The 17,130-nt window shown below is 41.8% G+C and overlaps 1 protein-coding gene across 10 annotated transcripts in view; it reads left to right on the top strand.

Annotated features, from left to right (window-relative positions):
• tjp1b (tight junction protein 1b) overlaps nt 1-17,130 on the top strand; it is a 108,713-nt gene that overhangs the window by 4,363 nt on the left and 87,220 nt on the right. For 2 of the 10 annotated variants that reach the window (XM_021307505.2, XM_012880291.3), the window contains exon 1: nt 10,170-10,687. The exons of 7 other annotated variants lie outside the window; for them this stretch is intronic. In XM_021307505.2, the coding sequence (XP_021163180.2) occupies nt 10,536-10,687 (152 nt within the window). In that variant the 5' untranslated portion in view covers nt 10,170-10,535. Of the gene's footprint in view, nt 1-656; nt 719-10,169; nt 10,688-17,130 lie in introns of those variants that run through there. One more of the 10 variants, XM_036148446.1, reaches the window with a different exon arrangement.

The raw sequence follows: 17,130 nt of genomic DNA, 5'->3' as shown, positions 1-17,130 counted from the left end.
CCACATGGGGTGTCAAACCGAGCTGTGACAGAAAACCTGCCCGCCGCTTTCGTCTCAGGCATAAAAGTGTGAAACATAAAAGCGACAAAATTCGTTTAAAAGCAAAACGGGACGTGGGCATCAGAACGAAACAGGCGAAAAAAACAGGAGCGCGGAGCGAGATTTGCTGAGCCAGTCTCCCAAAGAACAAGCAGAGCGGGGAGGCTGAGTGGAGCTGATCCAGTCACTGCGAGTCAGGCCTTCGCCTTGTGAATGTGTCACGGCTGGGAGGCGATGTCTGTCCCTCTCGCGCGTGTGTGTGTGTGTGTGTGTGTGTGTGTGTGTGTGTGTGTGTGTGTGTTAGACCTCTGGAGATCCCTCCAACGCCGTGGCGGAGCGGGGGGAGCGGGGTCTCTACATGCAGCGTGGGCGGGTTTGGCGGTCTGACCGGCTATGTGTGTGTGTGTGTGTGTGTGTGTGTGTTACATGGATGTGATGCCTGAAGTGATGGGACAGAAAAGCTGATATGCTCTGCAGACCGTTAAGGAGGCCCTTTTAATTTATGACGGCAAAGTCAGCGCAGAGACAGCCATCCCGGTGGTCTGTCCCTGGGTAGTGACACACACAAACAAGACAGGCTGACAGAAATAAGCCAACGCACACAACAAAGCACAGCAGCACACACGGCCAGAATGGTCACAGAGCTTCCACAGGAGATGCAGCGCGCCAACGAGGCCACGTAAGTCCGCTTAAAATGTCTCTCGCAGCTCGTCGTGCCTTATCGGGGGTTCACACCGACGGACCCCCGGGCTTCACGGGGCGATGCTACGTGAAGCCGAGGCGTCTCTCCCAATTATATGACAGCTCAAGTGCAAGGGGATGATTTTGATCCGCTGTGTTGTGCTTGGAATCCTGGTTAGTTTTCAGCTATTAGCGCAAAGTGTCGTCTAGATAGAGGTCTCTACGTTCAGAACCAGAATAAAAGCATTATATTTTTGCGTAATCATTACGGGGAGAAGGACAGAAATGGCCTCAGGTAAACGCCTGCATGGCAAGATGAACTGTGTGTTATGAGCACATGGCTTTGCATGCGTTATTGTGGCAAACGTCTACGCGACCCGTCTCCTCCTGCCGTCTGACCTGCACCTTTACGCCAAGTCAAAACGCGTCTCTGTGTGTTTTTTTTTTTGTTTTTTTTGGATTCCAAGTGGAAGCGCAGGCATGTTGCACTTATTAGTTTGGCTTTTTCCCGTCCGCCTCCGGCCCGTGTCCCGCTGACTGGGAGCGAAGTGAGCGGTATTTGATTGCATCTCCGGGCTTCTGCTTCACGGGCCTGCTGGCGGCCACACTGCACGCCGCTCATAACCCTTGAATCTTTTTTTATGTTTTGTGTTTTATTGGAACGTTATATCATAAAGCAACAAAAAAAAAAGGGGCAAGTGAAAGGTGAAGGATTTGTGGGTTTCAAATCTTTTACATATATTAAAAAAATCTGAACAGGATGATGCACATCTGTATTCAGTAACCCGTAGAACCTTCAGGGACGTCTCAGCTACTATCTTGGACCATTTTGGACTATGTTTTGGCCCGTTTTTCTCAGCAAAATAACCCAGACTCAGGCGTACTAGATGGAGAGTGTCCATGTCCATCCGTTGTCACATCTTGTCGCAGATTCTCGGGTAGATTTAGATGTGGACACGTGAACGTGTTTTGAACTAAACCAGCGGTTCCCAAACCTTTTAGGACCACAGCATAAAACGCCGAGCACCACCGTACTCGCAGTGTTTTTAAAACAGTAATACAGCAGGATCCTGACGTATAAACACACTTTGACCTGACTGTGTTATAGCCCTTAGCAAGACGCTGCCACTGCCATGTTTCACCGCTGGCTGCGCTCTGCATGTTCATTTTGACCTCATCTTATAAAGCTTGTACATCCTTTTTTAAACCACACGCGTCGATGTTGAAGCGCAGACGAATCTGTGTGATTGTGCAGAAGCAATCGTGGATAAATTGCTTGTTTTCCCATTGCACTTTGTTTTCTGCGGAAAAACTGTGATTTGGGAGGTTATGTTTAGAGCCTGGTGCCCCCTCCCCCCCCCATCCCCCTTCGTACAAGCAGCTGCTGCGCTGAGATGAGCTGCCAAGGCTCCATCCATACATGGAGAAAATGAGATGCTGGCAGGTTGAAGGGAAGGTGGAGGAGGAGAGCATAGATTAGCCGGAGCTGTGAGGTTATGCTTCTCCGGGCCGATGACTCACCTCGCAGCACACACACAGAGAGAGAGAAAGCACTGCGACAGCGTCGAGGTGTGACTCTCTCTGCGAGCGTGTTTCATTACTCTTGGTCTTCTTGGTGCAGTGCATTCATGTGAGGAGGACTTTCTCCGTGAACTCCTCTTTGTTCGGCGCGAAAGCAATAAATCACGGCGGTACAGCAGGCAGCGGGTTCTTGGGGGCTCTCATCCAGGTTTGTCTCCGCTGGGAGCAGAGCCTCTGAGTCCTACAAACCAACTTTGATTTTTATTCATTATTTTTTTTTTTAGTTAGGGTTAGAGTGGACAAGCAAGTTTGAGGACACGAGAAAGAAGGGCAGTCCCGTCTGTCCTATTTACGTTCTAAAATAAAGTACTTTAGTATGTTATTAGCACACACGCGTGCCTTGGTGTGTGTGTGCACGCGCGCGTGTGTGTGTGTGTGAGTGCGGTGTACAATTAAAAGATGTCAGCAGTGGGTTCTCATGTGAGAAGGGTAATGATGGGGCAGGCTGCTCAGAGCCATTACTGGAGAAATGCAGAAGGAGGGGGAGCCAGTGTGAAATCAAAGTGCTGCAGTGGAGTGTGCATGGATATGCGGTGGGCTTCAGACTGCAGCACAGCCACTGACCCACTGCTGTGTCAGTGCTTCCCCCACTGACACACTACCTCGGGTTTCCGCCGTCTCCAGAAAAAAAAGAAATAAATAAATAAATGTACGCGCAGGTGAATGAAAGCAGGAGACAGACACAGAGAGAGAGGCGGAGAGGGAGCTTTGGGGGAACGCGTGTGCTTAGCAGTTTTCCCAGCCCGCTAATGGCTGCCGTGTCTCTGGATGTCTCTGCACGATGATGTGCGCTCTCCAATTAATCAGGGAGCGTCGTCTCATTGGTTAATAGGAGGAGACGCGGTGCTGTGCTGGTGGGTTCGTTGAAGGGGAGCTCTGCTCTCGTGATTCCATTAGAGGGTTTGTGTTACCTGTTCAGGGCCGGCCCCAAGCCACCAAAATTAGATTTTGGGGCCCACTATTTCAGTCATTGTATAGGGCCAACCCCGAGAAGCAGTTCAATCAAAGGTAAAGCTACACAAATACAAACATGTTAGTGTGGTTTGTTACTTTTAAAAAAATAAACGTCTCTTGTTTTTAGTTGGCTAATTAAAACCGGTGCAGCAAAGCTTTAGTCACAGAGGCAGTAAGAATAGCTGGGCGGCACTCTGTTGAAATTGTGTTTTTGCACGATATCTTTGATCATATAGATTTCACCATTTATACATGGAAAAATAAACTTTTTTAAATTGCTTTTGGGGGGCCCCTAGTGGCCTTGGGGCCCTAAGCCAGTGCTTAGTTCGCTTATGACTTGGGCAGGCTCTGTATCTGTTGACGGTCTGCATTCAACATTGTTTTTTTTTTTTATGAGAATGTTTTCTGCGTTATGCTTTCCTGTGTGAAACCTCACTGAGCCGTCGTCATTCTGCTCGAATCCACTGAAACCATCCATCCGTCCTTACGTTGTCTTCCACTTCTCCTGTGGTGGATACCTAGAGCCATTCCCAGGTCTGATGGGATATGTAGTCTCCCCAGCAGGATATGGGTATGCTCTGGGGTCACCTTTCAGTGGGAATCCTTTGAATCCTCCAAAAGGAATCACCCCAGTGGCATGTTCCCAGTGTGACGAGCCAGGAAACCCTTCAGTCCTGATCAGTCGCCCAGGTCCTCTCAGCTGACGTATTTGATGTAGAGGAGCAGAGCCTCCACTGTTCATCCCCAGATTATTGAGCCCCTCAGCGTACCTTCACGGTTGAATCCAGCCACACTTTAGAGAAGGAAGCATGTTTAAGCTGATTTTGCTCTTTTTGTCGTCATCCATCCTGTGACCAAAGGATGGATATCTTGGTATCCAAGAAGATACCAAGACACAAGTGTTAAGTTTTAGGCAATCATTTTATGTTTTGGACCGTTTTTTAACCAAATATCATGTATGTGTGAAATGTGTGAAGAAAAGTTTCATCTAAAGTAGATAACAAAGCAATTTAGAGTCAAACCTTTGTTTTTTCTAGGCTCTCTTTGTTGACCAGTTTTGAAGCAATGGAAACAGCGTTGATCTAAAACTTCTAGGATCATGTAAACCGGACAAAACAAACAGCCGAACCTGTCCTATACATTACATATTTACATGTAACTATTTTACAGACTCACATTTAGACAGCTGTAATAAATGTGTTTTGCAAAACTAGAAAGTACTCATAGCAAAACTGAAACTTGAATCCAAAGTGAAATGCTCCTCATCTGTAAGGCTTCACAAAGTCTTCCTGCAGAGTTTGTCTGAGAGCTTTTAACATCTAATATCAAAGCTAGCATCCTGAGTGTTTGTTCTTTGGTCTTTAAACTCTGCTACATTCGTATTTTAATCACAATTTATTTAATTATACTTTTTTTTCTTTCTGCAAAAGCGATATGCATGCAATTTAGAAAAAGGCTTTATATAGAAATATACCACCCTCCATCAGGTATACATGTTAAACTTAATACAATGTGTTTTTCTTCTTTTCCTAATTTATTAATTTTTTACAAAATGTTTTTATTTCTATTAGTGCTCTTTCCTCCTACTCAACTCAACTTATTTATTTCGTATCCACACAGATAACATTAGAAATGCTCTAACCAGCAGGTATGGATGAGTGAATTCTTGAGCTTATATTTGGGTTCATCTCAAGGCTTCTTTTTTTTTTACTTCCAGTCATCCAGAAATATCCATTTTGACAAGCACAGAAAAGACTGAATTAAGATTCACAAGGGGCTGGATACATTTTAACGCATTGTTGTAAACCAGCTTTTGTAAAAAATGCAATGGTTTCCTCAATAGACAAGGGGAATCGTTCATCTCACTTTACAAATCAAGGGTATTTTTTCCCATCACCCAGTGGTTTCCGGTGGGCTCAGCTTCCATCCATCTGGCCTCTCAGACACCGTCGTTTAAGTCTGTCTGCTGAGAGTGAGACGAGCACCTCTCAAACTCAGGTGACAGGGCAGCTCACTCCTCTAAGACCTCAAAGTCCAGACTAATCGACTTTCTGTGAACCTCTGAGAAGCACCAGTGTCAGTCTATTGACTGAATAACAGCCTCCTCCAGCCTCTGTTTGCTGCTGATGGCAAGTGCTGAGGGCCCTCTCCACTGAAGAGCAGCGGCTGTGTACCAAACCTCCTTCTGTTCAACAAACTGAGTCACTGAGACACGGACAGCTCGGCTGACACACGCTGTCTGTCTCTAACATCGAATAAAAGCATCATGAGAAATAAATACATCTGGAGAAGAAACTCCTATATTTATTTAGGAGAAATGTAACGAAGAAATAAACTTAGAAACAATTCAATTAATGAGAATACAGTTTCTCCTTTGCATAAAAATGTAAAAAAAAAATAAAAATGAATAGACAAACAGCAAACGTACTGATGGATTGATAAATAGTTTCTCCTTTGGAACAGAAAGAACTAGAGATAAAATACATTTTGCTCCAAAAATAAGTTTAAAAATTGGGAGAAATTCTAAAAGTATTCCTTCCAGACAACAATGTACTAGAACATCCGTCAGTGTTAGCACTTAATGCGTGCGCAAATGAAGAGGTGATTAAGATTCTCATTTCCCTCTGTGAACTCATAATTCATGTCACGCATAAACAGGTTATTGATTCAGTGAAAAGCCCATTTCCACCACATATGAAGTATTAGGCATTAGGCAAATAGTGCATGATTCTCGTTAAAATGTTTGTCGTGCATAAAGGATTATGGATACAAAGGAAACACCATCATTTTTGGAGGTTTCTGGTTGTAAGATCTTTCTATTTTGGACTGAATAACTAAATTAAATAAATGTAACTAACTAAACAACTGGAAATATCACTAACTGCGGTGTTGTTCTGCAAATACAAAGTATTGATTTTGTGGTTCCTAATTTATTAAAACATGAATGATGTTTCTCATCTTTTCAGTCAGAGATGTGTCTAAGTACACGGGCAGCAGACAATGTTTTTTCCATCGTTCTGCACCGTATTCACAATGGGTCAAGTGATCAAGGTTTTTATTTTAGGGATCAACCTTTTACTTTTGAAGCAGCTCTGAAGCCGCCCTGACCGCTAGCAGAAGTACCAATGATAACATCACAGTTTTTAGTAAGTTCATTGCTGTCCTATTGTTTAAAAATTAGTATGTAGCAGTGAACTAACGAGTAGAGTATACACATTTTATTTTCGATAAATGTGTTTATTAGATTGCTACTATTTATTTTATAATTACTTTCCACATAAAAAAGAACAAACAGAATACATGTTTTTTTGACAGTTTTTTATTTCAGATTAGTGATTTTTTAATTGTCTACGTAGTATGATTCAAAATCTGAGCTAATTATTACAGGTTAATTTTGTCCCTGTTTCTATAATTGATGTAATTTTTATACTTGCCGACTAGTGAAAGCCTCGTTAAGCCAACAATGGGCATTAAAATGTGGCCAGAAAACAAGCAAAGCCTGAAGCTATGTCCCAGTTAGGCTGATGTGAACAAATAAAACGAAACAATAACTGGCTGTAAATTATGAAGTAAAGAGTTTATACAACTTTTTTGCAGACATTTTATGGATAAAATCTTTTTCTCTCCTCTGACTGTGAAACGTTTGCTCTATTCTAGTTGCAAATTTTCAGAATAATGAGGAAATATGTTTTAAATTATTTTAACTTTACTCAGATACAGAGGTTTACCTAAATTTCTTTGGTATTTGGTAGATTTGCCTTTTAAACTGTATGACTTGGATTAAACCTTCTGGGCTTGCTTTCACAAGCGTCTCATAATAGTTAGAACTGTTGGCCCATTCCTCCAGACAGGACCGGTGTAACCGAGTAATGTTTGTGGCCCACTTCACTCACAAACACCTCCTCAGCTCTGGCCATAAACTTTCAGTGGGACCGACATCAGATCAGGGCTTTTAAAAGTCAATGCATCGGGTCATTGTTAATTTAGAACACCTATTTGTGCTTTAACTTCCTTGCAGATGTCTTGAAATCTTCCTCTTTCAGCTATTCCCTTTCAAGCGTCGCCACAGTGAATCATCTCTCTCCATCAAACCCTATCTTCTACATCTTCTTCTTTTTCACACCAACTACCTTCATTTCTTATTTAACTCTGTCCTTAAATCTCCTCTTTGGTCTTCCTCTAGGCCCGATGCTCCTCCATACATGCCCAAACTCATCTCAGTCTGGATTCTCTGGCTTTATCACCAAAACATCTAACATGAGCTGTCCCTCTGATCCTATCCATCCTCATCATTCCCAAAGACAACCTCAGCATCTTCATCTCTGCTACCTCCAGCTCTGCCTCCTGTCTCTTCCTCAGTGCAGCTGTCTATAAATCAGCGGTCTCACCATGGTCTTGTATATCTTTCTGTTCATTCTCGCTGATTTTCTTTTATCACACAACAGACCTGACACTTTTCTCCACCCGTTCCAACCTGCTTTGACACGATTCTCCACCTCTTTTCCACAATCACCATTGCTCTTGACGACTGACCCCCAGTACTTAAAATCCTCCACCTTTTTAATTTCTGGTCCATATAATCACAGCTCCACTTGGGTCCCTCTCGATCACACACATGAAATCTATCTTGCTACGGCTAACCTTCGTTCCTCTCCTTTCCAGGGCAAACCTCCATCTCTCTAGATTTTCCTCCACCTCTTCCCTGTTCTCACTACAGATCACAGTGTCATCTGCAAACATCATAGTCAGTGGAGATTCCTGTTTAACCTCATCTGTCAACCTGTCCATCACTACAACAAATGGGAAGAAGCTCAGAGCCAATCCAACTTTTTTCTAAAGTTGCTTGTAGATTGCGTGAGTCACGTTTTTTTTTTTTTTTTTTTTGGGCTCATTTCTGAACATACAGTGGCTTATTTGGGCTGTAAAATAAGCGACTATAAACACGACCCGGCCGGTCTCACTGCTGTACTACAGTCAGTGAACGGGCCGGCTGATGTCCCTCCATACACACATGCATACCCTTTATCTCTCACGGAGAGAAAGACAACAAAATGACCCGTTTCTGCCAGGAGGACGGAGTAGTTGCTGGGCTACCCTGCCCTGTTTCTAACATAATGTCAAAAATAAACTTCACTGTTATATTAAATTAACTTACCTGTCCAGCAGAAAGCCTGCAACGTCCGCTTCAGTTCTGAGTTCCCGCTCCCTGATGAATTATCTCCACTCCACCTGGTAATAATAGCTACAGCAATATAGACTCTTGTTTTGTCCCCTGTTATTACTTTTTTTTCTTGATTACTTTTGCCTCCCTCTTGCTGGCCAGAGAGTATAGGGTGGGCGTCCATTTCAACAGAAAATGGATAAGAGTCTTATCTGCGGTCGTCTTTGCTTGTTTTCTACTCTTTATCCACCGACAGCGGATCTTCATATAGAAGACAGATAGAGAAAACACATAAGACAGGTTGCCCCCTTTCAGCTTCTGAAATCAGAAATAGCAACGTGACATGACGCCTCCCAATGTATTTATAAACTACTAATTCTAAGTTATAAGTTGATGTGACTTTGCCAGAATATGTACTTATAAAAGCAATTTTGATATTTGCTACATAAACGCCAAATTAGTTACACACTGTCCCTTTAAATTAAAATACCCTTTTTAACCTATCAGTGCGAAATAACTCAACATACATTTTAACTATTTTGTTTGAATTCTCAGACAAAATCACAGTAGTGTGACTCCTGAAAACAGGATGACGTTAGTTAACCGATACCATGAATCAAATGAAACCGTCTTTTACTTTCTGATTGCGCTTTATTAGCTTTTGCACATGATTTACAGGCCTTGTGCGTCATGCCAATTTTCAATAACTCGCGTTAAATGTTTAACATCCCAATGGACATCTAATTCTAACAGTGAATTTCTAGCCCTGAGCTAACTATTTCAGCTTTATTTGTTGTTTTTTTCTTTATTTTTGCATTTTGATACCTTGAAACAACTAAAGGGTATTTAAACTATCATTCATTTCTAAGAGTTAGGAAGCAGGATTAGGATCACTTGAGGGAAGAAACAAAATGGTATAGGTTTTATTGGTCTTTTTCGCCTTTATATATGTGGGTATTTATTGTATTTTCATGTTTTTGTGTTTTCTGTTACAGAACATAGTTGAAATATAGAGAATAAAGTTTAAATTGTATTTCAAGATGTTGAGAAAAACAAGTAATTGGAATTAAAGCAGAACTAGTTTCTTAATTTTAAGGAGACTGCATGTTAAAACTACCCTATTCTTTCGTATGATTCTTTTTTTTTTTTTTTTTTTTTGCAAAGAGTAAACATTTAGATTAAAATCAACTATCTTTACATTTGCTATGCTTTTACCTGTATTTCCTAAACCTTGTGACTTTTTTCCTTTTTATTTCAACTTTAATCTTAACAGTCAGCAACGAAAAATACTTCCTCGCCTCCTTTTTTCTCCCGGTGAGCCTAATAATGACAGGGAGGGGACAAAGGGGCTGCAGGAAGATCTGAGTTTATAGCTACGCCCCTGTGAAAGCCTCCCCTGCCTCCGGGAACTATTACATAACAGAGAGTCTCAACTTTCTCCAGAACAGAGCCGCGGTGTAATTTATTTAGGCAAACTTGGGGCTTCCTGAACAGATAGTACAACCGCGCATCTCTAAACGACTCGGTCCGCTAACAGCACCGTCCCTCCCTCCCTCCCTCCGCCCCTCGCTCCTCCTCCTCCCCGTCGCTCCCTTCTGACTACACTGTACACACGCGCGCGCGCACGTGCACTCACGCACAAATAATCTCTCGCGCGAACGTGCACGCGCCCAGGCTCCCCCCTCTTTCTCTCCTTCTCTCTCTCTCTCTCTCTAACACACACGCGCGCGCACACAAACACACGCGCGCGCGCGGACGCCTGGACGCTGCAGCGTTTTTAAGAGAGTGTTTCCAACCTTGGCTAGGAGGGAGGGAGGAGGCAGGAGGAAGGAGATAATGTCCAAATCCTGAGCGTGTGCATTCTCTCTCTCTATGTGAAAACACACCTAAACAGCGCGCTGATCAGTGACCAAGCGAATGGATCGGCGGTCCGGCTGCGAGCGCTAGAGCCCGGTCAGCGTGTCATTGCAGACATGGGTCGCCGCGGTACGGCACCTTTCGCTCAGCAGCTCCTTGGGGAGTGTTTTCACTGTCAGTCCTTCGGCGCTGGAAATGGCGTTGTGATGCTGAGCGCGGAAGACGCAGCGGAGGCGGATGCCAAGGAGGAATAGAGAAATATATGATCACCTGCGCTTTTCTTTGGGTTGGATTTTTAGTAGCGGCGGACAGTACCATGGTGAATTACCAGAAATACATTACTGTTATGCAGCTGGCTCTGGGGGTGACCGCTGTCAACAAAGAACATTGTCTTCCACCCAGGAAGCGAATGTGGTGAGTATGATGGATCTTGGTGCGGATGATGATGATGATGATGATGATGATGATGTGATGATGCAGGTTTGGGGTAGATGGAGTTAGTCGGTGCTCTTCAGAATACAATGAGCACAAAAAAAAAGAAAAAGAAAAAAAAAAAGAACAGGAAAAAAAAAAAAGGTGGCCGGCTCATTCTGTGAAATGACATAATACTCCACTGCAGCCAGTCTGCTGCACCGTGTTGCAACCATCACACCTACACCGTGTGTGCATGAGTGCTCGCCATCAGTTTGTAAAGTTGGATGTAGTGAGGAGACGCCATGGCCTCATTCATTCTCTCGTTGCCTCCTAACTTCATGCGCTTCGCCGTGTGTCTGTCTGTCTGTCTTGGCCTCCACAGTGGAAGTGTCATCACCCAGCTCACCCTGTGGTAAAAACCCCCACAGACCTTCCTCCTGCTTTTAACCCACTCCGACCGCCTCTGCTCTGCTGGAACTGGTTAATAAAATCTAAAGCATGTAACGTCGTCCTCTCCTGCTGCCTCTCATTTCCGTGTCTGTAATAAACATCACTCTTGTCTCCAGCATGTGTGTGTGTCCTGTCTGTCCATGAATCCAGTGTCCTCATTACTCCACTTCTAACGCAGTGTCCACCTTTTCTCTTGCCGCCTCTTTTCCTCCTGTGGCATTGTCCGTTTGTTTACTCCAAGGCAGCTTTCACCCCCTCTCGCTCCCTCCTCTTCACTGTAAAGCGGATTGCCGCGACGTGTGTGTGTGACACCGGATCTCTAATTACAGCTGGATTACTATCTTGTTTGAAAGCAAAGATGGTTAATTAGGACTCGGCGGCGCCCTGATAGTGAATTACACAAAGATCTCTGCGACATGGCTTCACTGCGTGAGGGGCTTCATCCATTATCAGCGCATCTTAAAGCCGGGGGACACGTAGCTACCACTGGTGGGTACTTGGGCTGGCTTCAGTGGGTGTTTTGGTGTCAGCTTTTTACGTGGTAGATACCGACAAATTATAGGTCACTAAAAGGCATTAATGGGGAAAAAAAAGAGAAGTTGTTCCAGCACATTAAATATTTAAACCAAGAGAACCCTCGGTAAGAACTGGACCAGAACCAAGGACATATGTTCCATTACCTTTTTTAGCAAGTAGTTCAGGAAGTGAGGTTCTGTTATGAGTTTACAGGCAGCTAATATCTTACCTGCGTTAGATAATTGTCTTGTCGCCTTTCCAGAACAGCTGGTACTCTGATCTCTAAAACACCATTGCAGGTTAGGCAGGAGTCTTTTAAATAACCGTTTGACCAAAATTTAAACCAGCATTACCAACAAATAAAAATACTACCATGATTTAAAGGTTCTTAAAATAGCTTTTTTCATACGCCACCACGTTGTTTTTAAAATTATAGGACATTCATGTTTGCATTGGCACATCTTGGATAAGCTGTTTGCTTCTTCACACTGGAAACTCATCGGTGGTGCATCACCCCTCACCTTTGAGTCTTCAGAGGGCATTTCCTGTTTACACAGGAAATGGAGGTAGGAGGCTTCGGGTCAGTTAGCTCCTTTGTTCCCCCACAATGCAATTTCACCTGTTCCTCCCTTTGTTTGTACCCGTTGAGGCCTAAACCCTCACGCACATGTTTTTTCTCACTCTCTAGTTAAGTCATTTTACAAATAATGGAGAAAATAGCAACTGAAATGCTCAAATCTCACACATCATTTAGCGTATGACCAATTATCATCGACTGTTGACTCTTGTGAGATAATACAGATTGTAACACCGGATCAAACCAAGTTTGGTTGTTTAATGGAAAATGTCCACAAGTTATTGATTGTTAAAAGTGGGAACAAAATGTTCTCCTGTCATGTACAACGGGTCGCATGGTCAGTACGAAATGTCCCATGGCAATAGCTCTATTCTGTAGCTAAAAGGACTAGTGTTAAACAACCAAAACAATAATGGTAAATAAGGCTAAGATGTTAAATGACCCGACCCTGCTGGTAATCACTGGATTCCTTGTAAATGCAAAGAAGCCACAGACGACAGCTTAAAGTGGACATATTATGCAAAAATCACTTTTTTTGCCCCTTAGTACATTTTGCTGTGTACTTAGAGTCTCTTTAGGTGCTGAAAATGTGATTGTAGTCTGTCCAGGTACTGCATATACATCCTTAGGTTCGGTTTGGCTCATATTTTTCAGCAATTACATCACAGTATTTGCTGCGGAACTGCTAAACCGGGTCATTATCTTCCAGTTTACCAGTTTCGCTGCAATTTTGTAGTCCAAGCTGACGGATGCCGAAGCTATGCGCGGATAAGTAAAAATGTTCGGTTGTTGGGTCTGTTAACCCACACGATTTATTACACCTCCAGCATACAACAAAAAGGACCAAACAGGGTGGAATGGAGTGCTCGGCAACCTGGAGGGGGGCGGGGCACCTCCTTTACATTTAAAGAGACAGTACCAAAACGAGTTGCTGTCAGACGCACCTCAGGACAGGGTTAGGGCTGTGGGGCGACAATAACCAGGAATTCAGACCAAAGCCTTGCACTTCCACTTTATATAGACCACAATTAATTAATTTAAATGTTAAAAGGAAGGCATTAAAAAGCATATGTTCCCTTTTAAGGTCCATACAATTATGTTTGAACAGCAATAACGTTTGGCGTTTGGAGTCATAAATCTACTTCTTGACCCCATCATACTAGCTGTTAGCTTCAGTCTCTTGGACCAAAGAATCTGGATTCATACTAAAAGAAGATGTCAAGAGGGGTATCCACTGGAGGTAAGATTAATAACTATTTGTAGCCTTATAACAGGGTTTCACTTCAGAAATCCTGAACATTTCCTTTAAGCTAGAACTTGGATCAGGAAATAAGAGCATTCTAAATTTAACTATTGTTTTTTTCATGAAAAACTAGGTAAACTATATAAAAAAGAGGAAAAAAAGGAACACGTAAACACACAGGAAAACTGCGTGAGCTGTTTAAGGTTTCTAGTTTTGGTTTTAGTTTGATTATGTTTTGTAAACTCGTCTGACAACCATCCGCTTAAAGAAAAAAAATCTGAAAACTGTGATGACGCTGAAGCCAAAGTGCTGCTGTAACCTCAGCAGGGGGTCAGAGGCTTATCACACGCAGCTTATTAGCTTTCAGTCTCCTTGGCTGATCATATTCTTTAGCTGTCGTCTTATTAGCCTAATTGCCGCTCGGGGAGAAGATTAGGGGTTTCGCAGAAACTGGGGGCTCCTTTCATGTGTCAGCTCTTGTTGTCGTTTTCAGACTTCCCTCTCCATATTCAAGCTTATTGTTGAAGAGGCCTTTTTTTGTTTCATCAGCAATGTGCTAACACAAAAGGCCCAAACTCCTGTCTTGTTAAGTAGAAAACTTTTAATAGGTTGAGTGAAGAGCTGTGACCCTGGTCAGCGTCAGATGAGGTTAAATTTTGCATGAGGCTGTAGAAAGCCAGATCCTGAACCTTAAATCTTACATGGTGCATCCACTTGTTTTAGTCTGCTTTATGGTTAATTTATGGTTAATGACTATTTATCTCCTTTAACATTGTGTACTTTTGCTTTTTTCTCGTTTTTTTTTCAGTCTGCCACATGACATTTCGTACCAACTTTGATTTCATATCTGTATTGGGGAACATTTTGTACCTGCTTTGATAGCCAATCATTAAATGTAATTTCCCATAGTCTTCTCAAAGTATACTTACTGTAAGGGAATGTGGTAAAATGGATCCCAGAGATAATATCTACTGTATGCGGGTCACTTGTCGTCACATTGGCTCCATCAGGGGTCATAGTCTCCAATTTCATGCATCAGCTAGTCCAAGAGGGGAACAGAAACACAATCAATGGAAATACTGTACAATTAAATCCAAATTACACAAGGGATTTAAGTTTTTACTGTATTTCTCCAAAATGTGTGAAGCTATGGGTACAGACTGAAAGTAGGAATAAATAAATAAATAAATATGAAAGGTTGAACCGACGCAGAAGCAAATTAATTCTGATTAGAGCTCCATGATATAAACAAAATCTATAATTGCCTTCCTTTTGCTAAATATTGTGATCGATTATGATTAACGCAAATTCTCCCGACTCCTTTATTTCTTTGCCTTCATCACAATGTCTCTATCATGCTTTGTGAGCTTTAGCATCTTTGCATTCATGGCAAGCAAATATGGCATCCAAACACAGAATCATATTGTGATGCTTTGTTTTACTAGTTTTGTAGTTTAGCAAAGACAGAAGTACTTTTTCTGTATTTTTTTTTTTTTAAATGTGGAATTAGATAGCTGCGCATGTCAGAGTGGTTCTATTCTGAATAAAGCCAGGTGCATATAAACACACATTCTGATCGGATTAATTGATTGTGTGCCCATATAAACGGTACAATCCAATTATTTAATCCAAATAAATTTTAATCCGATCGGGACATTTTGTGCATGTGAACGTAGCTGTTGTTTACTAGTGCAACATGAAAAAAGGTTTTAAATAGGTGGTGAAATTTGTCAGAGCCATTTTATGCCATGAAGAGAATTGCTTTTAAATAATCTTCAGGAGAAAAATCACAGAAGAAATGAGTCTTTGACAAAGAAAACAAATCGCGCACTCTCAGTGTTTATGCTTCTCTAGCTTCCACAATCTGCTGATGGATTTGCCAATTTACTGGTTTGCCAATTTCAGCATAGAGAATAAATGGAATTAGATAAAGGTAGCCTTCCAAATAAACGAGAAAAAGGGGGAAAAAAAGCCAAAATGCAATAATAAAAAAAAAATCATTTAAACCTTAAAGGGGACATATCATGCTTTTCAGTTCTTCTTTTGATGTTAAAATCGTTCAGTTGTGGTCTATATAAAGTGGAACTGCAATTATTTTGTTGTAATTCCTCTTTGATTTACCACATTCCCCCTTTTTTACCCCTGTTCTGAGGTGCGTCTCAGAGCAATTCTTTTTGGTGCTGTCTCTTTAAATCTAAAGAAGCCACTTCAGCATCCCCCCCCCTCCCACCTCCCCACACCCCCTACCAGTTCACCCAGTTTGGCTGTATTATAGCATGCTGGGGGACGGTGTAATGAGCAACCGAAGATTGGTAAGCTGGAAGCCCATGATCATGTTTAGCAGCTCTGCAGCAAATACTGTGACATAATGGTTAAAAAAAATAAATAAATAATAGAAAACAGAGAAAGCTGAACGGCTTTAAAAATATGACCCAAACAGAACATAATGATATCTATGCAGCTCCTGGACAAACTACATTCAGTTTTTCTGCACTCCTAGAGACTCCAAGTACACAACAAAAGGGCTAAAAATGTGGATTTTGCATGATATGTCTCCTTTAAAACACAAACAATATGCAGGCCAGCATGTTGACAATGGAGACATTGTGCATCATATAAGAGAGCCTGAATGAAAATGAAGCGAATAAGATTAAGCAACGGAAAAGAGGCAAATAAAACAAAACATAAAAAATGAAAATGTAAAACAAAAAAATTATGAACATTTATCTAATGTAGAAATATAAAATCCTATAGTGGAGGAGATAACAGCCCTTACTGTCCAAAGATCTTACATTTGCTTCTGTGAAACAAGATTTTTCTAGGATTTCAAAAAAGCTATCAAGTTTTATAAATACACATTTATATTAAAAAAAAAAAGCTTTATGGTAAAATGAAAGAATCGCAGTTTCCTTACTATTTTTTTTTAGGATTTATAACAAATGTTATAAGTCAAAAAGAATATAATAAGTTTCCTTCAGCAGAACAAGGCCTGTGGATTTTAGAAATGAAAATAAGGAAAAAATTAAAACAACTAAATAAATAACTGTAAAGGACATAACTCATCTCTAAGTACTTTTGACTGTTAATAAGACTTCATATGGTTGGGCGGAAGAGCCACACGGGGCTCTGGACCTGCAGGTTGTACACCTCTGCCATAGACAGTGGGTTCAGAGCTTTTGGCTCCGTCCAAACACCCTTAGTTACAGCTCCGAGCTCCTGTTTCCGTGACTTTTCATTGGGTCAGCACAGCAGTAAGATCCAATGGCGGCTGGTGAAAAAAAATCTTGATGGGGCTGGCCAATAGATTTCCCTGCCTAACCCAGCACATGCATTTAAATTAAAAGTTGGAAATGTACTACGATTCCACAAGAAGCATTTAATTAATAAAAAAAACATTGTTCACAAAGGATTATTTTGGTGTTTTTGTCTTATTAATCCTTTTCACAGACTCATGCCAGAGGGTTTGCATACATTGTACATGTACGTATATTATTACGAAACAAACGTTTACGTCTTGACTTAAATATGTATCCTAATTTTTTATTTATATAATTATTTAAGTAGAACAATGACTAGTGCAAAATTAAGTTGTATTTACTGGAGATGAAGTGTAGACTGCAAATTCTGTCATGGTATGATGGCTCCCACAGTCGATTG

The sequence above is a fragment of the Fundulus heteroclitus genome, chromosome 2, assembly GCF_011125445.2.
Source record: "Fundulus heteroclitus isolate FHET01 chromosome 2, MU-UCD_Fhet_4.1, whole genome shotgun sequence".
In the NCBI taxonomy this organism is placed as follows: Eukaryota; Metazoa; Chordata; class Actinopteri; order Cyprinodontiformes; family Fundulidae; genus Fundulus; species Fundulus heteroclitus.
The sequence above is the reverse complement of the archived record's forward strand: the minus strand, read 5'-3'. Positions and strand labels throughout refer to the sequence as shown.